This window comes from Heliangelus exortis, chromosome 8, assembly GCF_036169615.1.
Source record: "Heliangelus exortis chromosome 8, bHelExo1.hap1, whole genome shotgun sequence".
In the NCBI taxonomy this organism is placed as follows: domain Eukaryota; kingdom Metazoa; phylum Chordata; class Aves; order Apodiformes; family Trochilidae; genus Heliangelus; species Heliangelus exortis.
In genome coordinates, this window is record NC_092429.1 from 9,856,831 (window position 1) to 9,876,144 (window position 19,314).

Below are 19,314 nucleotides of genomic sequence, written 5' to 3' on the forward strand. Positions count from 1 at the left end.
CTGGAGCAGAGGCAGCTGCTCAGCACTGCTTGTGAGCTGGATTTGTCCTGGCTCCAGATACCCGGGGACTTGAAGGAGCTGTGTGATCTGAGCTGGGCTCCAGGGCTGTACCATGACCCTGGTGTTTTCTTGCAGGGGTGAGGGCCCTGGTGAGCATCCTCCAGAGCTGGTACTCTCTGTTTACCCCCACGGAAGCCACCAGCATTGTGGCAGCCACAGTGATGTCCCACAACACCATCCTGCGCCTGAGCCTGGACTACCCACAGCGGGAAGAGCTGGCCAGCTGCGCTCGCACCCTGGCCCTGCAGTGCGCCATGAAGGACCCACAGAACTGCGCCCTGTCCGCCTTGACCCTCTGTGAGAAGGACCACATCGCCTTCGAGACTGCCTACCAGATTGTCATCGATGCTGCCTCCACTGGCATGACCTACACCCAGCTCTTCACCATCGCCCGCTACATGGAGCACCGGGGCTACCCCCTCCGGGCATTCAAACTGGCCTCATTGGCTATGACCCATCTCAACCTGGCCTACAACCAGGACACTCACCCAGCCATCAACGATGTGCTCTGGGCCTGTGCCTTGAGCCACTCTCTGGGCAAAAATGAGCTGGCAGCCATCATCCCGCTGGTGGTGAAGAGTGTGCACTGTGCCACAGTGCTTTCGGACATCCTTCGCCGCTGCACCATGACGGCCCCAGGGCTGGCCGGCATCCCCGGCCGCAGGAACTCGGGGAAGCTGATGTCCACCGACAAAGCCCCCCTGCGACAGCTGCTGGATGCAACGATAAGCGCCTACATCAACACCACCCACTCCCGGCTCACCCACATCAGCCCACGGCACTACGGGGAGTTCATAGAGTTCCTCAGCAAGGCCAGAGAGACCTTCCTCCTGGCACAGGACGGGCACATACAGTTCGCCCAGTTCATTGACAATCTCAAACAAATCTACAAAGGCAAGAAAAAACTGATGCTTCTGGTACGGGAACGGTTTGGGTGAGCCCCAGCCACTGCCACACTCACTGGCAGGGTCCAGCCGCAGCATGGGGATTCAGTAGAGAAGAAGGAAGGAAAGCAGAGATCACCTTCCCCCCAGCAGCAGAGGCTGCTCTGTTCTGGTCTTCTATTTCTTTTTTTGTTTCTTTGTTTGTTTTTTTGTTTTGTTTTTTATTTTTTCCTTTCTTGGATTTAACCATTTCACACGCTGAGAGGATCCAGAGATTCCTTGGGCACAAACCAAAACACAACCACAGGGAAAAAGGATGGTTCGCTCAGCCCCCTGCCCTCCCTTGCCAATACCAAAAGCTAACCTGGAAATCTAATACCTCTTTCCTGAAGGAAGCAGTCGCTGGAGGGATCCGAAGGTTGCAAAGTTCAAAAATCTTTAAAATGATGTGGTGAATTTTAACAAAAAAAAAAAGGAAAAAAAAAAAAAAAAAAAAAAAAGAGCGAGCAAAGAAACCCGCAACACTAGAACCTCATGCATCACCAAAAGCGATGGCTTTGCAGAGCGCTTCTCCCGCCCGCCCGAGACATGCAAACTCCTCTATTTGTGAAGATACTTCAATAAAAACAAGTTAAAGTAACTGTTCTCAGGGATCGCTTACTAAAAGTAACAAAAAAAAAAAAAGCGCATTTATGATACTGTAAATACTATAGTATATGTGTCAATTATTAAATTGTAAAGTTATAATTATTTATAATTCTGTCTTTTATTTGGGGGATACTTGAAATTGTCGTGGGCTGGGGCGATTATTTTTATTATTGCTATTATTATTGTTATTATTATTATTATAACTATTATTTAAAAAAAAAGCAACACAAACTCAAAACAAAAAAACCACAAACAAAAAGAGGAGGAGGCACATGAACATTTCTCAGGTTTCCATGGCATCTTCGGCAGTGAGAAGGGTGTGGGGGGAGGCGAACATCCGCTCAACTCACAGTCCTGGGACAGACAGACAGACAGACAGACGGACGGATGGAGGGAGGAGTGGCAGCCCAGCGCTTGAGGATAACGACGGAAGGGACTCGGGGCGATGCTTGCTCGGACACGCATGGATGCTGGTGGTGGAGGACACGAGCCCATCGCCTCGTACACGGCTGTCTCGCGGTGGGTGCAGGGGTGCAAGGTGCCTGGGTGGGCTTCCTGGCTCCTGGGCAGAGATGGGGGCAGGGGCAGCCACGCTGCCTCCCCCCATGGTTCTCTTTCCCACCTCCGTGGTGTGGCCAATGCTTGGCCCTTCCTGGCCTCACCCCATACTGGGGGCAGACTCTCCAGCCCTGGGCCAGCAGCTCTTCAGTTTTTGTTGATTTCTTTGACAGCGGATCGGGAGGGCTGGGGGTGCCAGGGCCGCTCTGGACGGTGACTTGTAGTTAGAGAATGTGGGCTAGTTATCTGCTGTCTGGTTTGAATTTTAATTTTTTGGCAAGTGACTTGTGTCCGCACTCCGGCCAGGTAACCAATTGTACTCAGTCTCTGTTGCCACCGAAATAGCGGTCTTCAACCAGTCTGTTTCTCTCTTTTTTTTCCCCTCCCTTTTTTTTTTTTTCTTTTTGCGTGCGTGTATGTGTGTGTGCGACCTCTTCATCTGATGTTTAATAATAAAAGGGATGAACGTTACCACTTCTATCTTTACTGCCTTTCTCTGAAGTTGCAGGGGTCAGCACCCTTGCTGGGCAGCCTGGCATTGAGGGCGATGTGAATAGGACAGAACCCTGGGGAGGAGGCAGCATCATAGCCCCCTGGGGACCCAGACAGGGAGACAGAGCAGGATGTGATTTCCTGCCACGCTCAGCATCAGTGGGTGCTTGCCCACCCTGGTGGCACCTCCCAGTCTGTACCAGCTAGAGCAGTGTTGGCAACCAGTCTGGACCACAGTGAGTGTGCTGCAGTGTGGGATGGGGGTGGCACAGTCATAACGGAGTGTTCCTGCATGCTGCTACTCCTCTGGGCTGCCTTTTGCAGGGTTGGCTGAACCTCAAGCAGACTTGGCCTTGAGGATCAAAGGACAGGCAGAGGTGTGCATGGGGCAGAGAGATCTCCAGGACCAGCAGGATGGTCCCGAAGAGGCTCTGGAAGGTGGAGGAGGGTGATGGCAGTGCAGGAGCCATGGTTGCTGCCATCTCACCCAGTCTGGCATGTCTGGAAACTCCTTCTACGTGGCCAACTGTCCCCCAAGTAAGTCCTGTTGGGTCTCCCACCCACTTGGGGATGCCCTGGGTTGATGTCATGTTGCCTGCTTCCACCTGAGCAAGACTGGAGCATGGCTCATGCTGAGCCTGTGGCAGTGGTGGGATACAAGACCCCTGCTCCAAGCTGTTACTGCTGGTCCTGGGCAGCCCCATCTCCCACAGGAGGGCTGGGCACATCTGTAGTGCCAGGAGAGGTGCTCTGGGCTCACATCCTCTCTCACAAGCCCTTGACACAACACTGCAGCCTGGCAGGGGGAAGCATCCCACCACTTTGCTGGCATCCCTGTTTCCCCATTCTGACCTGCAGGAGAGGGCTCAATGCTCCATGACCCTGCCTACCCCCACTACTAGGTTGCCACTGGTGCTCATCTCCTCTGGGGGCATCCGGTTCCCAGTTCCCCAAGCCAGAGCCACACAACTGCTGCAGAGAGGGTGCTGGTTTAATGTTGCAGCCCAGCCTAGAGCAAGCCCTGTGACAACATACTACTTGGGGTGACTGTGTGCAGAGTCCCATCCCCAAGCCCCCAGTCTCAGCTGTGCTTGTTGATGTGGCAGGAATGAGCATGCACAGCCTCCACGAAGGCACCCACATGCTCAGGATTCATGTCCGGGTAGAGCCCGTGGCCCAGGTTAGCAATGTAGCGTTGGGTTCCAAAATCCTCCAGCATTGCCTTCACGAGCTCTCCAATCTTCTCCTGTAGGCACAGTGGGAAACCATTTGTCAGACCCATCCAGCCCAGGGTACTCCACACCCACCAGTCCCTGGCCAGATGGGGTGCTGCTGGGACTCAATCCAGCACTGCCAGTGGGGAAACTGAGGCAGGAAGCCATTAACACAGGCTGGAACTAGCTTCCCGCCCCCCATCAATGGCTGTGACTCACCTTGGGTGCATAGAGTGCACAGGGATCCAGGTTCCCTTGCAGGGTTACATCCTTCCCTGTTTGTGCACTGCAGCAAAGAGGAAGCAGTTGTGTGTGGTGTAGTTGTGTGTCTGGTTGCTGTGAACTCCATGTGGCATGTGGACCCAATTGTCCCCACCTCTGGAGCAGCAATCTCCAAGCCTGGGATGGCTCAAGGCAGAAGAGGTCAGTTTACCCGGTGCTGCCCAGGTACCTGAGTGCTCTGCTAGACTCTTACCGAGCTTCCTGGGGCCGGATAGTCCAGTCAAGGCCAATCACCTCATAACCAGCATGGGCCAGGTCACGCAGCGCGTAATGTGCATCCTTTGCAAATATGATCTGGGGAGGAAGATGGACAGTAACACTAATATGGGCCAAACCCCTCTCCACATGCTAATCTGGGGGAGGTAAGTCCCAGAGTATGCACCCCTCTCCAGCAGCCCCCAGATGCCAGGGTCAATGCACACAACCCCAACTTACCATGGGCACCAGGGGCAGTGCCTCCTCCTTCAGCTTGCTCTTGACAGCCCGGGCGATGTCTCGGATGTAAGGCAGGGCAAAGTTCTGAAACTGCTCTGGGCCCAGGTGCCCCGCGTGGGACTCGAACAACTGGAGTGCCTGCCGGGGACACAGGGCTGTGAGAGGCACACCTAAACCCCTCTTCCTACTCCTCTGAGAAGTTGAACCCTCTCTGCTTCTGGTCCCCAGTTCCTGCCTTCCTGCCTAGCCCTGTTCCCATACCACAGGACACACCTGCGCTCCAGCAGCCACCTGCCCCACCAGGTAGTCAGTGACAACATCAGCCAGCAGTCGCAGCAGTCGGTGGCTGGCCTCAGGGTGACGGTACAGCCAGCTCTTGGCCTTGGCCATTGTAGTGGAGCCACCCCCTTCAATCATGTAGGACATGAGCGTCCACTGCGGGAAGAAGAGAAATGGAGTGAGGAGAGTGATGGAGTCGGAAGGAGATGCAAGGCACCACCCATAGCCTGGAGCACAGCTACTTCTGCGTTGAATGTCCCCCACATATGCCCCCCTATAGCACCCACATCTCTGGGAGCATTGTGGCCAGAGTCACCCTGGAAGAGCGAGCAGAAAAGCCCAACTGGGATGCCCACAGGGAGGAGCAACATCACTTACAGGTGCCCCAGAGAAGCCAATGAGGGGTACCCTGCCCTCCAGCTTGTGTCGTGTCAGTGTGATAGCCTGGAAGACGTAACCCAGCTCTGCGGTCACATCCACCTTCTGTCGCAGTTTCAGCAGATCCTCCACCTCCTTCAGGGGCTCTGTGAATGTGGGTCCTTTGCCAGGCACCATGACAACCTCCATGCCCAGTGCCTGGGGACAGAGGAGAATGGAAGACGCCGGAATGGGGTGGCCTCGAGCCCAGCCGAATTCTCTGCTGCTGCTCCCCACCACTGGCCATGCGTCTTACCTGGGGCACCACCAAGATATCAGAAAAGATGATGGCAGCATCCAGGGGGAATCGTCTGAGTGGCTGCAGAGGGGAAGAGGCAGTGTCAATGAGGGGCTAGGACCTCCTCCCCATGGAGGACTTAGTCAAGCACATGGAGCAGTAGAGTCCCCAAGGGCTGCACAACTTACTGGGAGCACCTGGGGTGGCCAGACCCAAGGTTTCTCCCTGTTCTGATCTGAGTGGAGACAGGGCATACATAGAATCCCCAGATGATGCCCACCTGCAGCGTCAGCTCACAGCACAATTTAGGGCTACGGCAGGTGGCGAAGAAATCCTGTGCTGCCCGGGTCTCCCGAAACTCTGTAAAGGACCAGCACGAGTGTCATGGGGTACAGGGCAGGCCGCCCTCACCCCGCCTGCCCCCTCCACGCCTCCACCTCCTCACCAGGCAGGTAGCGCCCAGCCTGTCGCATGCACCACACTGGGGTATGCTCTGTTTCCTCCCCGCGTGCTGCTCGCAGGAACGTGTCATTCTTCAGCTTGGGGAAGTCCTTGGGACTACAGATGAAAGAGCAAAGGTTGTCACACGCAAGGGATCTGTGTGCTCTGCCAGACAGCAGTGGCAGGGGGTGCCAGGGCCAGTGGTCTGTCCCCACACCCTGGCCAGTGACCACAGGAAAGGGCTTGCACCCAGCTGTGACAAAAATGACAAATGCTCTCCATCACAGTCCATGGCATCTTCCAGCTGAGGATCATGGGGCCCTCCCCAGGGACAGGCAGTGCCTGGCCCAAGGCCTTGTGAGATTAAGTTATCAGGGCCAGCAGTTGCTCATGCCTGGAAAGATTTTTTGAAGCCAGTGGGCGTGGAGTTAGGCAGCCCTGCCACTGGTGTCCCCCGCCCCTATCTGTGCAGCGCAGCCCCCAGAGGCCCAGGCACCCCCAGAGGTGGCAACCACATGTCCCCAACCACCCCCACATATCCCCAGCCACATGTCCTCTTCCCTTCCCCCCCAACCTGACACCGCCGAGAGGCTGCTGGAGCCCAGCTTGCCCCAGGGACGGGAAATGATAGCCAGCACCATCCTATTGTGACAGGTGGGGACCGTGGGGATGAAGTCCCCAAAACGACCAGTGTGAGACCAGTGACTTCACTACCGCACCAGTGGTCCTGCTGATGCATCCCAGTGCGGGATCAGCTCTCCAGCGCTTCACCAGGGACCCCCGTGCAGGACCCTGGTGCCAGCACCATATCCCCAAGGCCACACCGGTGTCCCCAGTGCGTGCTCCCCCCTCACCGCTGTAGGAGGGCGGAAAAGAGCAGAGGGAGCGCAGGTCTCAGCGCCCTTCTGCCCCGTCGCTCTCCCGGACTCGGTTACTCACAGGAGCCTCTCGCCGTCCTCCATTCTCCCGCGCAGCTTCCCGGCCCTCACCGCTGCCTCCCGACGCCACTCGCCACGCCCCGGTCCCGCCCCAGCGGCACCGCCATCTTGCCGTAGTCCCGCCTCTCCGTACGCCGCCATCTTGCTCTGCTCCTCGCACCGCCGGCAGCGCCACGGGCGCAGCCATCTTGCCCTACGTCCGACTCTGCGGGCGCCGCCATCTTGCCTGGTCGGCGGGCGGGGTTTGCCATAAACCCTGCCGGTGCGGGGCTCTGCTGCTGCCCGTCGCGCGCGGTACCGGGTAGGCGATGCGTGCGGGCGGGGAAGCGCCGCACCAGGTGCTGGGCCGGCTGCGGTTCCTGCTGCAGTGCAGCGAGTGCTTCCGCCGCGCCCGGGCGCTGCCCGCCGCGCTCTGCTACGTGCCGCGGGAGGTGCAGTACAAGATCTGCAAGGACCCCACCGCCACTGCCGCCGCCGCCCGTAGCCTGCTCAGCGTCTGGGACAGCCCGGGGCCGGCGCGGGGCGGCAAGCGGGCGGCTCGGGCCACTATCGAGGTGCGGAAGGGCGGCTGCCTCCGTGCCACCGGCGAGGAGTACTGCAACGGCGCCGGGCTCTGGGTCAAGCTCAGCAAGGTAAGGGCGTGAGGAGGCCGCCGCCGCGGCCTGCGCTGCTCGCCGAGGGGCCTGTCCCGTTCCCTGAGCGGAACCGCCTGTGCACCGCAGGAGCAGCTGGAGGAGTACCGGACCGGCTGCGACTTGGAGGAGGGCTGGGTGCTGGTATGCAAGCACGCCGACGGGGGGGACCGCCTGGTGCCGGTGGATTCCACCGAGAGGATTCAGCGGCAGCAGCAGCTCTTCGGGGTGGACTATAAACCCGTCATCAGGTGTGGGGCTGCCTCTCTCTCCCTCTCGGTCGCCATCCCTGGCTCCCACGGCTTCTCGCACGGCAGAATGCAGGGAGGTTCTCACCCCCTCTGATCCAGGCCCATCTGCATGGGTTTTCGGTGTGCTGCCCCTCAGCTGTTCCTGCCCTGGGCAGAGGAGCCCTGACTTGCTTGGCCACTTCATGAAGGGTGGCAATGGGGATGCGTGATCAGGAGTTAACTGGGTTTGGGTCGGTCACTGTTCTTGTCCCCCTGTCTAGCAGGACATGGGCTGGAAGGTGTAGGCAAGGTTGGAAAGGAAAGGGTGGTGCATGAAGCTGGAGTTGGTGGTGGATGGGACGTGGTGGGATTTAGGGAGACCTAAATCTTCCTCCAGCTGCTCTTTGACCACCAGCTTCTTCTTTCCCCTGGGATTTTCTCACTCTCCCCTTCTCTGCGTTGTTTTAGATGGGAGCAGGTGGTGGATCTGACATACTCCCTGCGCCTCGGCGCGAAGCCCAAGCCCATGGAGCAGGATGAGGCTGCAGTAGAGAAGCTTCGGTATGAAGTGTTTCCCAGCTTGTGCTGTGGTAGGGTGCAAGCTACTGTCTCTCCCTGGCTGCTCAGACAGCTGCTTCCAAACCAGGGTGGAAGAGGGGAAAAGGCAGACAGCAGGAAGCAGCTCTGCTTGGCACAGTCTTGTCCTACATAAGCCTGTACAAAGCAGAAAACAGGGCAAGACCAAGACAAGCAGGACATGGACCTGCCTTCCCTGAACCATTAACCTCTCTCCCCTTTGCTCTTCACACCTGTTAATCCCTTTTCCCTGCTAGGTTTGTGCCCCCAACATGGACTTATGAATGTGATGAAGACCTGGTGCATTTTCTGTATGATCACATTGGGAAGGAGGATGAGAACTTGGGCAGTGTCAAGCAGTATGTGGACAGCATCGATGTCTCGTCCTATACGGTGGGTTAAAGGGACAAGTATTTGTCCCTGTTGTGCCATGGGGCTGGGGAATGTGAATGATCCTCAGAGTGCTGGGCTGGACTGTGTTTTGAAGATATGGGAGAGAAGCCTGGGGAATGTCATGCAGCATATTGTGTAATGTGGCCTTTGAAGGGGCTGTGGTTTGAGAAGCAAATGCTTGTGTTAGCTGCTAAACTGATTTTATGAAGGGTTTGATACTCTGTGATCTGTGTGTGCCCCTAGAGCACCTTAGAGGGTCATCCCTAGTGTCTTGTGTGCTCTGTACTCCCTGTATTTCCTCACATCCTGGCAAAGAAAACAGGCCAGTCTGAACCCCTCTGGCTCTAACATTCATCATAAGAGTAACCTCTAAGGGGAAGTTAATCCTACCCTCATCTGATCTTCCTTTTGTTCACTGCCCTCTTCCAGGAGGACTTCAATGTGTCATGCTTGACCGACAGCCATGCCGACACTTACTGGGAGAGCGACGGGTCCCAAGGCCAGCACTGGGTGCGGCTCAACATGAAGAAAGGCACCATTGTCAAGTGAGGCACTTCTTCCCTGCATACTGACTTGTGGCTGGGGCAAGCCTTGCAGCCTCCATTCTTTGCATGAATCCATCATGGCCCAAATTTGCCTTATGGTCTCTGCCCCTCAGCCCTTGTTCTGGCACTGCACTTGAAAGGGCTGTAGCATTGTCACAGGGACCCCAGCACCAGCTCTCTGTGCTTTGTAACAAGTGTGACCAGGCAATGGGGAGCAGCAGTGGTCATTCAGATGCAATTAACCTTCTCTTCATTTCATGCCTCCCTTTGCAGGAAGCTCCTGCTGACAGTGGATACCACCGATGAGAACTTCATGCCCAAGCGGGTTGCCGTATACGGAGGTGAAGGTGACAACCTGAAGAAACTGAATGATGTCAACATTGATGAGTGAGTGAATGGAGATGGAGGTGGTAGTGGCTCTTATAGGGGCTGGAGGTCTGGATACCTCAGCCCTAAGCAGCTGTGCCAGCACCAGGGCCCTGGGACAGGCACTTTCCATCTCTGAGCTGTAGGTTTGTTCTGCCTGCAGTAACAAATGGCACCACTGTCAGTGCCCTTGTGATCTGATTGTGGGACCCACTGGGATTATGTCACCTGTACTTGAGGTACCAACAGGTTCAGGCATTCAGTGTAGGTGTGTTGTAGGCAACTGGGTCTGTGTTCCTGCTGCAGGCTCACATTGAAGAAGCTGCAAATCGTCTTTCCTTACAAGCAGCTGAGTGGATTTTGGCAGGATGAGCAAAGGAACAGTTCTGCAGCCCTTGCTTGTGCTGTGTTTGCAGGAACTACATCGGGGATGTGTGCGTACTTGAGGACATGACAACACACCTGCCTGTCATTGAAATCCGGATTGTGGAGTGCAGAGGTAGGTAGGGCTGGGTGTTATGGCCATGTCCATAATGCACCTGTGAGGTACTGTACCTTTAGAGTCTGTTCCTGTGGCTTGTACCCGTGGCCTGTTTGTTTCTGACAAAATACAGAAGAACCATGGGAAATTCCATGGGTACCAGATTTGCCAGCTCACAGCTTTCAGCCTCTGTTTCTCTGCCTTCAATTATTTTCTTTTTATCTTCTGTAAATGCACCTCTTTTTCAGATGTATTTCAGGCTCTCAGTGCCCAGCCGCATAGCGGGTGGAGCTGGTCACATCCCTAGGGCATCCTTGTAAGACCTGTGCTGGAAGGCTTCCTTGCTCATGATCTTAGTGTATTATCCACTGTCTTCCTTGGCAGATGATGGGATTGATGTTCGCCTCCGAGGCATCAAAATCAAATCCTCCCGACAGAGGGACTTGGGGCTCAGTGCTGACATGTTCCAGCTGCCCAATTTGGTGCGCTACCCTCGCCTAGAAGGGACAGACCCTGACCTGTTGTACCGACGGGCTGTGCTCATTCAAAGGTACTGTAGTGAGGGGGGTGGCTTTGCCTGCAAAGGCTGGTGCCCTCTCCAGCATGAGTATTACTGGAATCTATAATGCTGTGTGACTCCCCTTGAGACAGATATCCTGGAAGAAATAGTCATTTGGGAACAAAGTAGGCTCTCCAGGGTAACTCCTCTGCACTTTCAAAGGAATTTTGCAGCTCAAATTCAGTGGGTTGTGCATTGCAGGCACAGCATATCTATGCAGTGCATGGGGCAGGTGCATGCGGAGTCTCTTGCAAGGAGTGCAAGGTCCCTGCAATGCCCAGGGAGTGGGATTTCAGCACCAAAGGCTCTGTGGTGTGAAAGACTGTGCCAGGCTGGGTTTCTGCTTGTGTCTGGTCTGGAATAGGCTTGTGCAGATCTCTGTCCCTCTTGTGTCACAATACTTTCTTCTTTGGGCTTTAGGTTCATCAAGCTCCTGGACAGCGTTCTGCATCACTTGGTGCCGGCTTGGGACCACACTATTGGCACATTCAGCAAACTCAAGGTGAGCAATTCCTTCTGTGTCTTGTGGTAGGCAGGGTGATTGTGCTTGGGCTGCAGCAAGGGAGACCATCAGCACTTGCTGCCTTTAAAGTAGCTCAAAGAAAATACCTGCCTCAGCTCAGTTGATTAAAGCTGTGAAAGGCAGTATTGTGTAGAAGTTAGTTTCCTTCTGAAATGCTGATGTGGAAACATGCAGCTATGGGATAACAAGTAGAATCAAACAAAAGCTCTTCATCCTCAAAAGGACTTGGACCATAGCAGCACTGGGTATGTGAGCTGGACACACATTCATGTGAGATTTCAGCCCAGGACACTCTGTTCCTGCAGTTGGCTGCCAGCAGCTTTGAGCTGGTTGTGTCCAAACAACACAGCTTTTACCAGTAACTTGTTTCTGGCGTTAACAAGCTTTTGATTTCCATCTTTCTCATAAGGCTAAGTTTGTCCCTCCATGTGTCTGTTTTCTTTACATCCTGTCCCAGAATACGTGCTCTGGACATTGCTAGGGTAGCTCCATTCTGTGTTTTTCCAGTCCTGGTGTCACAGTAATTCCTGTGCTGGCTCAACATAGAACAGAAAACATTTGAGTATTCTTTTTTGTTGAAAAGAGCTTGCTTTTATTACAAACAGGAGGCATAGTAAGACCATTGTTCTGGTGAGAGTGAGGGTGAAGGAGAGACCGAGCAAAATGTGTGTGAGCATCAGATGATGGCTGATGCAGAGAGGGCTGGGTTTGATATCTCCCTTGAGCCAGAGGTGGAGCAAGTATTGTCAAAGGGAATGTGTCTGTGTGTGGAAGGCAGCGGCCTTGGGGTTGGGGGGAGACCTGGCCATGCAGTGGCTTCAGTAGGAAGTAGGTGAAAAGTTTTGGACACTGGGCACTTCTGATGTTTTGGATATACCTGTTGGCAGCATATCAAGCAGTTCTTGCTGCTGTCCAAGAGGCGTACAGCTCTCATTACCCAGTGCCTGAAGGACTCTGAGACCAGCAAGCCCAATTTCATGCCACGGCTCTATATTAACCGCCGCCTGGCTATGGAGCATCGAGACAACCCTGCCCTGGACCCCAGCTGCAAGAATGCTGTCTTTACTCAGGTACTGTCCTTTCTGGAAGGGTCCTCACTGCTCAGGGAAGACTGGGGCATTGCAAAACCAAAATGAACAATGTACAGGTGGGTGGAAGGGACAACTTGAAGCTGGAGATACCTCAAGGCCTTTTCACATGACTCACAGGTTCTACAGTTACATGTGCTGATGATCCCACATCCAGGAATAACATCTAGGAAGGATTTGGGGGCTCTGAGTTGAAGCCTCTACTCTATCCTGGATGCTCTCTGTGGCATGTTGCTAATACAGGGGGCAACACTCTCATTACCGTAACAGGGCATCAAAGAATTCTTGTGTGACAGTTATAATGCAGCTCTATACAGTCCTGTATTGTGGTTTTGCAGCAGTGCTGGTCTTCCTCTTCCCTTTCTCCCCCACCTCCAAAAGATCTGTTGTTCTATGTATTCACGAACAGCCCAGACTGCTGTGAGATTTAATATGTGTTCAGTGTACTCCAGAGGCTGAAAAGCTCCATATAGTGGTAAGCACTGTAATTTATGTTCCCTTTTCAAAAATGAAGGGCTCCTAGACCAGTTAGTGATCAACTTTGGTCAGTATTTAAAGGTTTGGGGCAAACCAGATTTCTTCCAGTTCCCTGCCTTCACCTGGTACCAGTTCCCCAGAGAGGGAATACCAGCCTTGATCTACTCTGCTCTGCTTGTTGCAGGTGTATGAAGGCCTGAAACCCTCGGACAAGTTTGAAAAGCCTCTAGATTATAGGTAAGCAATGTCTCAGGGAGGGAGGGGATCATGCAGTGCTGGGAGCTATGTCCTCTACCACACACAGCAGGGCGTTTGGGAAGCCTGTGTGTGTCCTGTGCTCTGGAGATGGTTTGCTAGGGCAGGAGCCAGCTCAGGCCCTGTTTCCCAAGGTGTCACCTTCCTACTGAGGATGCAGCTGTCTCAGAAGATTAAGATCTCACCCTATTCTAAGCCCAGGCTGGTCCTCTGGTGTCCTTGTGGTGCCTGCTGCTTTCCCAGCATCTTCTTGGCTTTGAGCAACAGCTCAGGCAATGCCTGGTTCTTCACAGGTGGCCATTGCGTTATGATCAGTGGTGGGAGTGCAAATTCATCGCAGAGGGCATTATCGACCAAGGTAGGGGCTGTGTGAAGCAAAGGCCTCCTCTGGAGCAGAACTGGGGGTTGATGGGGTGACTTGCTGTAGAGGGTCATGTTTGCTGCCAGTTTTACTGCCCGTGGAGGGGACAGGGAAGGCAGGTTGCCCTGTGGTGCCACCTCCTGCTATGTCTCAGATAAGGACTGCTGCTTGCTGGGATGGGGACCAGACCTCAAGTAATTACTAACAGCAGCTTTGACAGTGACAGTGCTCCCTCTGGCTGTCCTCCACAGGTAAGGTGGAGATGTTATTTCTCCTGTCTTGCATCCTCTCATACCATAAGGCTCTGACCAAGAGCCTTCTGCTCAACCCTGGTCCAAGTTGGACCAGAATTCCTCACTTCTGCTCTGTAACTCTGAGGAAGAGAACATAGGGTGTTCACATGACTAAAAATGCCTTTCTTTTGCAGGTGGTGGTTTTCGGGACAGCCTGGCAGACATGTCGGAGGAGCTGTGTCCCAGCTCAGCAGACACCCCTGTGCCTCTGCCCTTCTTTGTGCGCACATCCAACCAGGTGCTGCAAGTTGGGGTATTTGAGGCAGATCTGTCTGTGCCTGGCAATGCAGTGTAGTCCCTGTCCCCTTGCATGCCAGGTGTCACAGCTTAGCAGTTTGGGCAGACCACAAACCTAAGGACTGAATTACTCTCTGTCCGTCCCCTCCCCCCCAGGGGAAGATAAAAGGGGAGTAAAGACCGCAGACTTTAAGTTGGAAACTAAAAGCAATTGGATACAGATTTACTAACACAGGGGAAAGGTAATAACATAAGGGATAAAGCAACAAAGAATACAAATATATAAAAATATATACATACACATCTCATAGATAGGGGCTTTGATGAGCACTTGGTGAGCTGGTGGTAAAGAAGTGCAGGGGAACAGCAGCGCAGCCCGCAGTGAGCAGGAAGAAAAAGAGGAGGAGCTGCTGGACTTCCCAAACTTTATGAGTATGAGCAGGAAATGGGAGGGAATAGACCCCTCCCTTTGTGTTCTGCCCCTCTCAGAGTCCGAAAGCCCTCCTTCTTTAGTTCCTCATGTTCAAAAAATGACATCAGGGATGTACCTACTTTTGCTGGTCTACAGCTTTTCTTCTTGAAGGGATAGCTAGATTTCTTTGTGTCATCTTATTTTAAGATTTGCTTGCAAGTGCCTGGGTAATTATCTCTCACTGAGAATATTTCCAAGGAGGATGGGGGCTTAGCCCACTTCTGTTGTGAGAAGTCCCCAAAGACACTGCAGAAGCTGCGTTTTTGGTGCTTTGTGCTGCACTGTGATCATGACTTGGCCTTTTGCCTCTTACTTCTGTAGGGTAATGGCACTGGAGAAGCCAGGGACATGTATGTTCCCAATCCTTCCTGTAAAGATTTCCCAAAGTATGAGTGGATTGGACAGATCATGGGAGCAGCTCTGAGGGGCAAGGAGTTTCTGGTAAGATTTTAACCCCATGCTTGCATGGAGGTTTGCTACCAAAGGAGTTGTTAGCTCCCTTCTGCAGCCTCTCCAATAGGAGTGTGGGAGGGGTCTGTGATCACACAGTGGGGCAAAAGGTGTTTGGCAGGATTTGGGGCTGAGGGGTTGGGAGAGCTCATGGTCTGAGTTTGGGGAGTGTGGGAGTGGTTGCCTGGTCTCTGCTTGACTATGTTGAGCCCTGCATGTGGACAATGGGAGCAGGGAAGCTCCTTTGTGTCTGCACTGTTTAGCCCTATCTTTATCTTTTGGGATATCTGCTTTCACATAGACTTCTTCACAGAGAAATCCCTGTTCTCCTTCAGGTCCTGGCTCTTCCTGGCTTTGTATGGAAACAACTAACAGGGGAGGAGGTCAGCTGGAGCAAAGACTTCCCTGCTGTGGACTCTGTGCTGGTGAGAAGAACTGGGAGGTTATGGCTATCCTATTTCTTATGGCAGTCCGCAAGGTAGTGATTTGTGTCCCTGTCCCCATGTTGTACATGCTTCATCCTGTGATGTGTCAAGCACAAAAAAGTCACTCCTAGCATTCTGTGCATCCTGTAGCTAATACAGAGATGTAACAGGGCTGGGTACTCTTTGAAGCATAAAATGCCCCAGGGTCTGCTAAACAGCTGTAGGGCAGCATATCCTATGCTGTGCTGCTGTTGCAGTCACTCTAGCCCTTATCTGGGCAGGCAGGAGATGGGGGCTTGAGCATACCTCTCTAACAAGCACTCATCTTGGGCCTGGGCAGGTGAAACTGCTGGAGGTGATGGAAGGCATGGACAAAGACACCTTTGAGTTCAAATTTGGGAATGAGCTGACCTACACGACGGTGCTGAGTGACCAGCACATGGTGGAGCTGATCCCCAATGGCAGCAGCACCGTGGTGCGCTACGAGGACCGCAAGGAGTTCATCCGCCTGGTGCAGAAGGCTCGGCTGGAGGAGAGCAAGGAGCAGGTAACACTGTCCTGTAGCATCAGTGATCATTGGGTTCCCAGGGGCATGCCCCCTGATTTTGTGGTAAAATGCATCAGTGTCTCTGTGCTCATCAGTGCAATAGTAGGCAGTTCTTTTTTGGGATGTCCTGGGGCCTGTGGAGTTGTTTAGAAGCAATGTGGCTTATAGCAGCATGGATGACACAGGGCTTTATTCCCAGCTCTGATGTGGGCTTTCTGAATAAACTGGAATGCATCTCTGTGGGATGCTGTTCCATTCTTCATGTTCCTTGGAGCATTTGCCAAGCATTTGCATAGCTTACGTGCTCTGTCTCTTTTTCAGATCATGGCCATGCAGGCTGGGCTGCTGAAGGTAGTGCCCCAAGCTGTTCTTGACCTCCTTACCTGGCAGGAGCTGGAAAAAAAAGTCTGTGGAGACCCTGAAGTTACAGTTGATGCCCTGAAGAAGCTCAGTAAGTGAAGGGCTTTGCTGAAAACTCTCAGAAAACAAGACTGTTTTTTTCTGTGCTGGTACATGCAGAGGTGTAGGAGGCAAATACTAGCTTTTATTACAGTGAGAACATGGGTCTGTATACCTCTTGCCTTTAGCTGGGTGCTGATGGGGCCAGGGATCTCCCTTGTGTCCATGCTCGTCCTCAGAATAGTCTGGGGAATCCCTAGGCTGCTACTATCTGAGCCTCTGGGGAGCTGAGCTGTGGATCTGAGTGTCCTCTCTGGGAGTGCATGTGTTCCTCTCAGCTTGGATCTACATGCTCACAACCAGACACCTGCAGGTTTCTTCCTGCACTGGCAGAGGACTCCTGGAGGACAGGGGAGGACCTACTCTAATTTATTCAGGAAGAGCTTGGATCTTTAGTAAGCTCTTTTTCTGTATCCTTTCTGCCAGCCCGGTTTGAGGACTTTGAGCCATTGGACACACGTGTTCAGTACTTCTGGGAAGCTCTCAACAACTTCACCAATGGTGAGTGATTTACACTCTCCCTGTGTGCTGGGGCAGTCTCTGCATGCAGGCTGGAGACTGAGCAGGTGAAACCACCCTCATTGCCGCCTGGGAAACAGATGGGAACCAAGGAGAGGAAGCAGCTGGGCTGAAGGAACTGCTTGCTAGCAGGAGGGATACCTGGAAGTGGATGTACTTCATCTCACATCTCTCTGGGGTCTGCTGATGTCTTTGACTTTTCTTCACAGAGGATCGCAGCCGCTTCCTCAGATTTGTCACTGGCAGAAGCCGCCTTCCAGCACGGATATACATTTATCCAGACAAGATGGGGTGAGTCCATTATTCTGTAGACTGCAAGGCTGACAGATCCCACACCAAAGGGATGCATGGTCTGATCTCCCCTACCTCTCTGGCCTGCTGGTTCTGACCAGTTTGTCACTTTCTTCCCAAGTTCTGAGACAACAGATGCTTTGCCAGAGTCGTCTACCTGCTCCAGCACCCTCTTCTTGCCCAACTATGCCACGTAAGTTTTGGTGCTTCCCTACATCTAGGGGACTGTGTGTCTGTCTTCCTAACTTTGGTGCTGACCCATAGGGCCCCATTGCTTACCACATTTATGTCCCCCTGCCTGTACCATGTGGCTGCTGTGATTCTTTGAGTGGCTGGTGTAACATAGCCTCCATTTCAGAAAACATCTTGTCTTCTTGGCTGGCAAATGCACCAATGGCAACTTCTCTTTGTCTTTTTTTTTTTTCCCCTCCTGTCATCCTTAGAGCCAAGGTATGTGAAGAGAAGTTGCGCTATGCTGCCTATAACTGCGTGGCCATTGACACAGATATGAGTCCGTGGGAAGAATGATGTGACAGCCTGACCAAACAGCATGGACAATCGTTTGAAAAAACTGTGCAGTGGGAACAGCTCCCCTGTCCCCCCAGGATGTGTATATATAATAAATATATAGATGTGAAGCCTGGCTTCCAGCAGTGGTAACCAGCACTTCTTTGGACATGGAGGTCTGGATCTTCAGCAGGGTGGGAGCTAGCTTAGAGTGTAAATGTGATGCAATAATGAAGCCCTGATCCAGTCCTCATCCATCAGAAAGGTCTGATAGGCTTTTGTAAAGAGTTTCTTCACATCTCCTTGTTCTAACTTCACAATGCTTGTTCCTCTCAGGCTTCACTGTGCTCAAAACAGAAGTAAGGTAGGGCCACACAAAGCCACACAGCAGGTTACAGCACAGGACAGAACTGTAAGCTGCTGCTGAGACCACAAGGATGCTCCGAAATACTCAGCATGTCCTAGCTTGAGTGTCCTCACCACATTCCCTTGCTTCGTTCCTGTTTTCACCTGAGGTCAGTGAAAATGAGATCATTTTTACAAGTTTAAGAAGAAACAGGACAGGCTGGTGCTGCAGGAGTGCCTCTGGCCACCAGGTGTCATGACAGACTTGCATAGCAGGACCGGGGGTGGTGCTGTGCTAAAGTCTCCCTTTCTTTTACATCGGGCAAAATCCCAGTTCTTGTGACCATGGGCTGTTCCTTGCATGGCAGCAACTGCTGGTGTAGCTGGTCCCCTACGTGAGGTGGGAAATGTCTGCTTCCCTCCTGCCCTGTAACCTTCAGTTCTGCATCTGGCATGCTCGTGGCCTAGCAGCTGTTCTCCCAGGCTCTGAGCTTTGGTTTTCCCCTAAAAGCCAGTATTATACTAATCTCTTCTAGTTCTCATGGAGAGGGGGAGGAAGGCTAAGCTCTGCTCCCAGGCAACAGCAGTTAGAGCAGTAGCAGGCAAAGCAATGCTGGGCTCTGCTCACCTCTACCATGGAGAGATAGGTGGAAGTTTTGGGTGAACAGGGAAAGCCTTTCCCCTACGGGTTGGAGAGACAGTGGATACCAAGGGTTTGGAGCTCCTCAAGCAGATGGACATGCTGTGTGAGTAAGGAGTGGGCAATGAAAGCTTTACAACTTAAAGACCATTGTAAATGTTCCTTGATCTTCCCAGCCCAGTGCAGGGCTTGTCATTGCCTAGCACCAAGAGTTAACAGATACTGGTCCACTTTTATATTCCCAGCTCCATCGTCAGCCTCTGTGGTCTGTTGGACTACCACTGCTATGAGCCATTGAGTCACTGGGCCTTCACTGCAGTGGGGCTAATGCTGTGAGTTAGGATTTATCCTGTCTTGATCCTTCATTTATTTTCTTTAGAACCTGCTGTATTCCCAAATCTACTGAGGGGGTTTGTACTAAAAGGGATGTAGGGCCAGGAGAGGGCACATGCTGCCATCTCCTGCATCATGGTGAGTGAAAGGAGCATAGGGTGAGTAGGAAGCTATTTCTTGCCTGCAGCAGAGCCTTCCAAGCTCATCTGTGTGCATGTGAAGTCCCATCTGCTTGAGGTGGGGTTTAGTAAATTCTAGAGTTCTCTCTGAATTGAGTTTTGTGGCTCTATGACCACCATGGACAGGAGCAAAGCGAGTGTTGATACCTTTCTGCGCTGATGGCTGACTCACTTCTCTGGGGTGTGTTTTAAATGGGCATGAGCAAGCTGGTGAAAGGACTTTGATCTGCTGGCTTGGCCTCTGT

General features: G+C 53.0%; 3 protein-coding genes across 3 annotated transcripts in view; 2 read left to right on the forward strand and 1 right to left on the reverse strand.

The window, feature by feature from the left end:
• Positions 1–2,621, forward strand: part of ZSWIM5 (zinc finger SWIM-type containing 5) — a 97,708-nt gene extending 95,087 nt beyond the window's left edge. Inside the window, exon 14 of the mRNA XM_071750295.1 lies at positions 136–2,621. Within this exon, the coding sequence (XP_071606396.1) occupies positions 136–998 (863 nt within the window). The 3' untranslated portion in view covers positions 999–2,621. The remainder of the gene's footprint in view (positions 1–135) is intronic.
• Positions 2,622–3,615: 994 nt separating this feature from the next.
• UROD (uroporphyrinogen decarboxylase) lies at positions 3,616–7,042 on the reverse strand. Its single transcript, XM_071750302.1, has 10 exons — positions 6,888–7,042; positions 5,953–6,065; positions 5,788–5,867; positions 5,526–5,588; positions 5,231–5,428; positions 4,847–5,008; positions 4,574–4,711; positions 4,332–4,432; positions 4,076–4,142; positions 3,616–3,888 (listed from the first exon to the last, which is right to left on the reverse strand). The coding sequence occupies exons 1-10, from the start codon at positions 7,025–7,027 to the stop codon at positions 3,724–3,726; spliced, it is 1,227 nt and encodes a 408-aa protein (XP_071606403.1). The 5' UTR covers positions 7,028–7,042; the 3' UTR covers positions 3,616–3,723.
• Positions 7,043–7,075: 33 nt separating this feature from the next.
• HECTD3 (HECT domain E3 ubiquitin protein ligase 3) lies at positions 7,076–17,703 on the forward strand. The gene is made up of 21 exons (XM_071750296.1): positions 7,076–7,518; positions 7,609–7,769; positions 8,217–8,309; positions 8,582–8,717; positions 9,147–9,262; positions 9,536–9,649; positions 10,045–10,127; positions 10,494–10,659; positions 11,089–11,170; positions 12,079–12,261; positions 12,941–12,993; positions 13,305–13,369; positions 13,800–13,903; positions 14,696–14,815; positions 15,160–15,249; positions 15,590–15,796; positions 16,118–16,247; positions 16,682–16,756; positions 16,984–17,065; positions 17,187–17,258; positions 17,509–17,703. The coding sequence occupies exons 1-21, from the start codon at positions 7,195–7,197 to the stop codon at positions 17,591–17,593; spliced, it is 2,541 nt and encodes an 846-aa protein (XP_071606397.1). The 5' UTR covers positions 7,076–7,194; the 3' UTR covers positions 17,594–17,703.
• The last annotated feature ends 1,611 nt before the right edge of the window (positions 17,704–19,314 follow it).

Bases quoted from the DNA above. Each gene is read 5' to 3' on its own strand.
- UROD (XM_071750302.1), bottom strand. From the start codon at position 7,027: ATGGCGGCGTACGGAGAGGCGGGACTACGGCAAGATGGCGGTGCCGCT. The intron at 5,589-5,787 runs GTGGGCATCATC...TCCCCTCTGCAG, and splicing joins GCTGTGAGCTGACGCTGCAG to CCACTCAGACGATTCCCCCT. The intron at 5,009-5,230 runs GTAAGTGATGTT...TTCTTCCCGCAG, and splicing joins TTGGCTTCTCTGGGGCACCT to TGGACGCTCATGTCCTACAT.
- HECTD3 (XM_071750296.1), top strand. From the start codon at position 7,195: ATGCGTGCGGGCGGGGAAGCGCCGCACCAGGTGCTGGGCCGGCTGCGG. The intron at 10,660-11,088 runs GTACTGTAGTGA...TTTGGGCTTTAG, and splicing joins CGGGCTGTGCTCATTCAAAG to GTTCATCAAGCTCCTGGACA. The intron at 12,262-12,940 runs GTACTGTCCTTT...TGCTTGTTGCAG, and splicing joins AGAATGCTGTCTTTACTCAG to GTGTATGAAGGCCTGAAACC.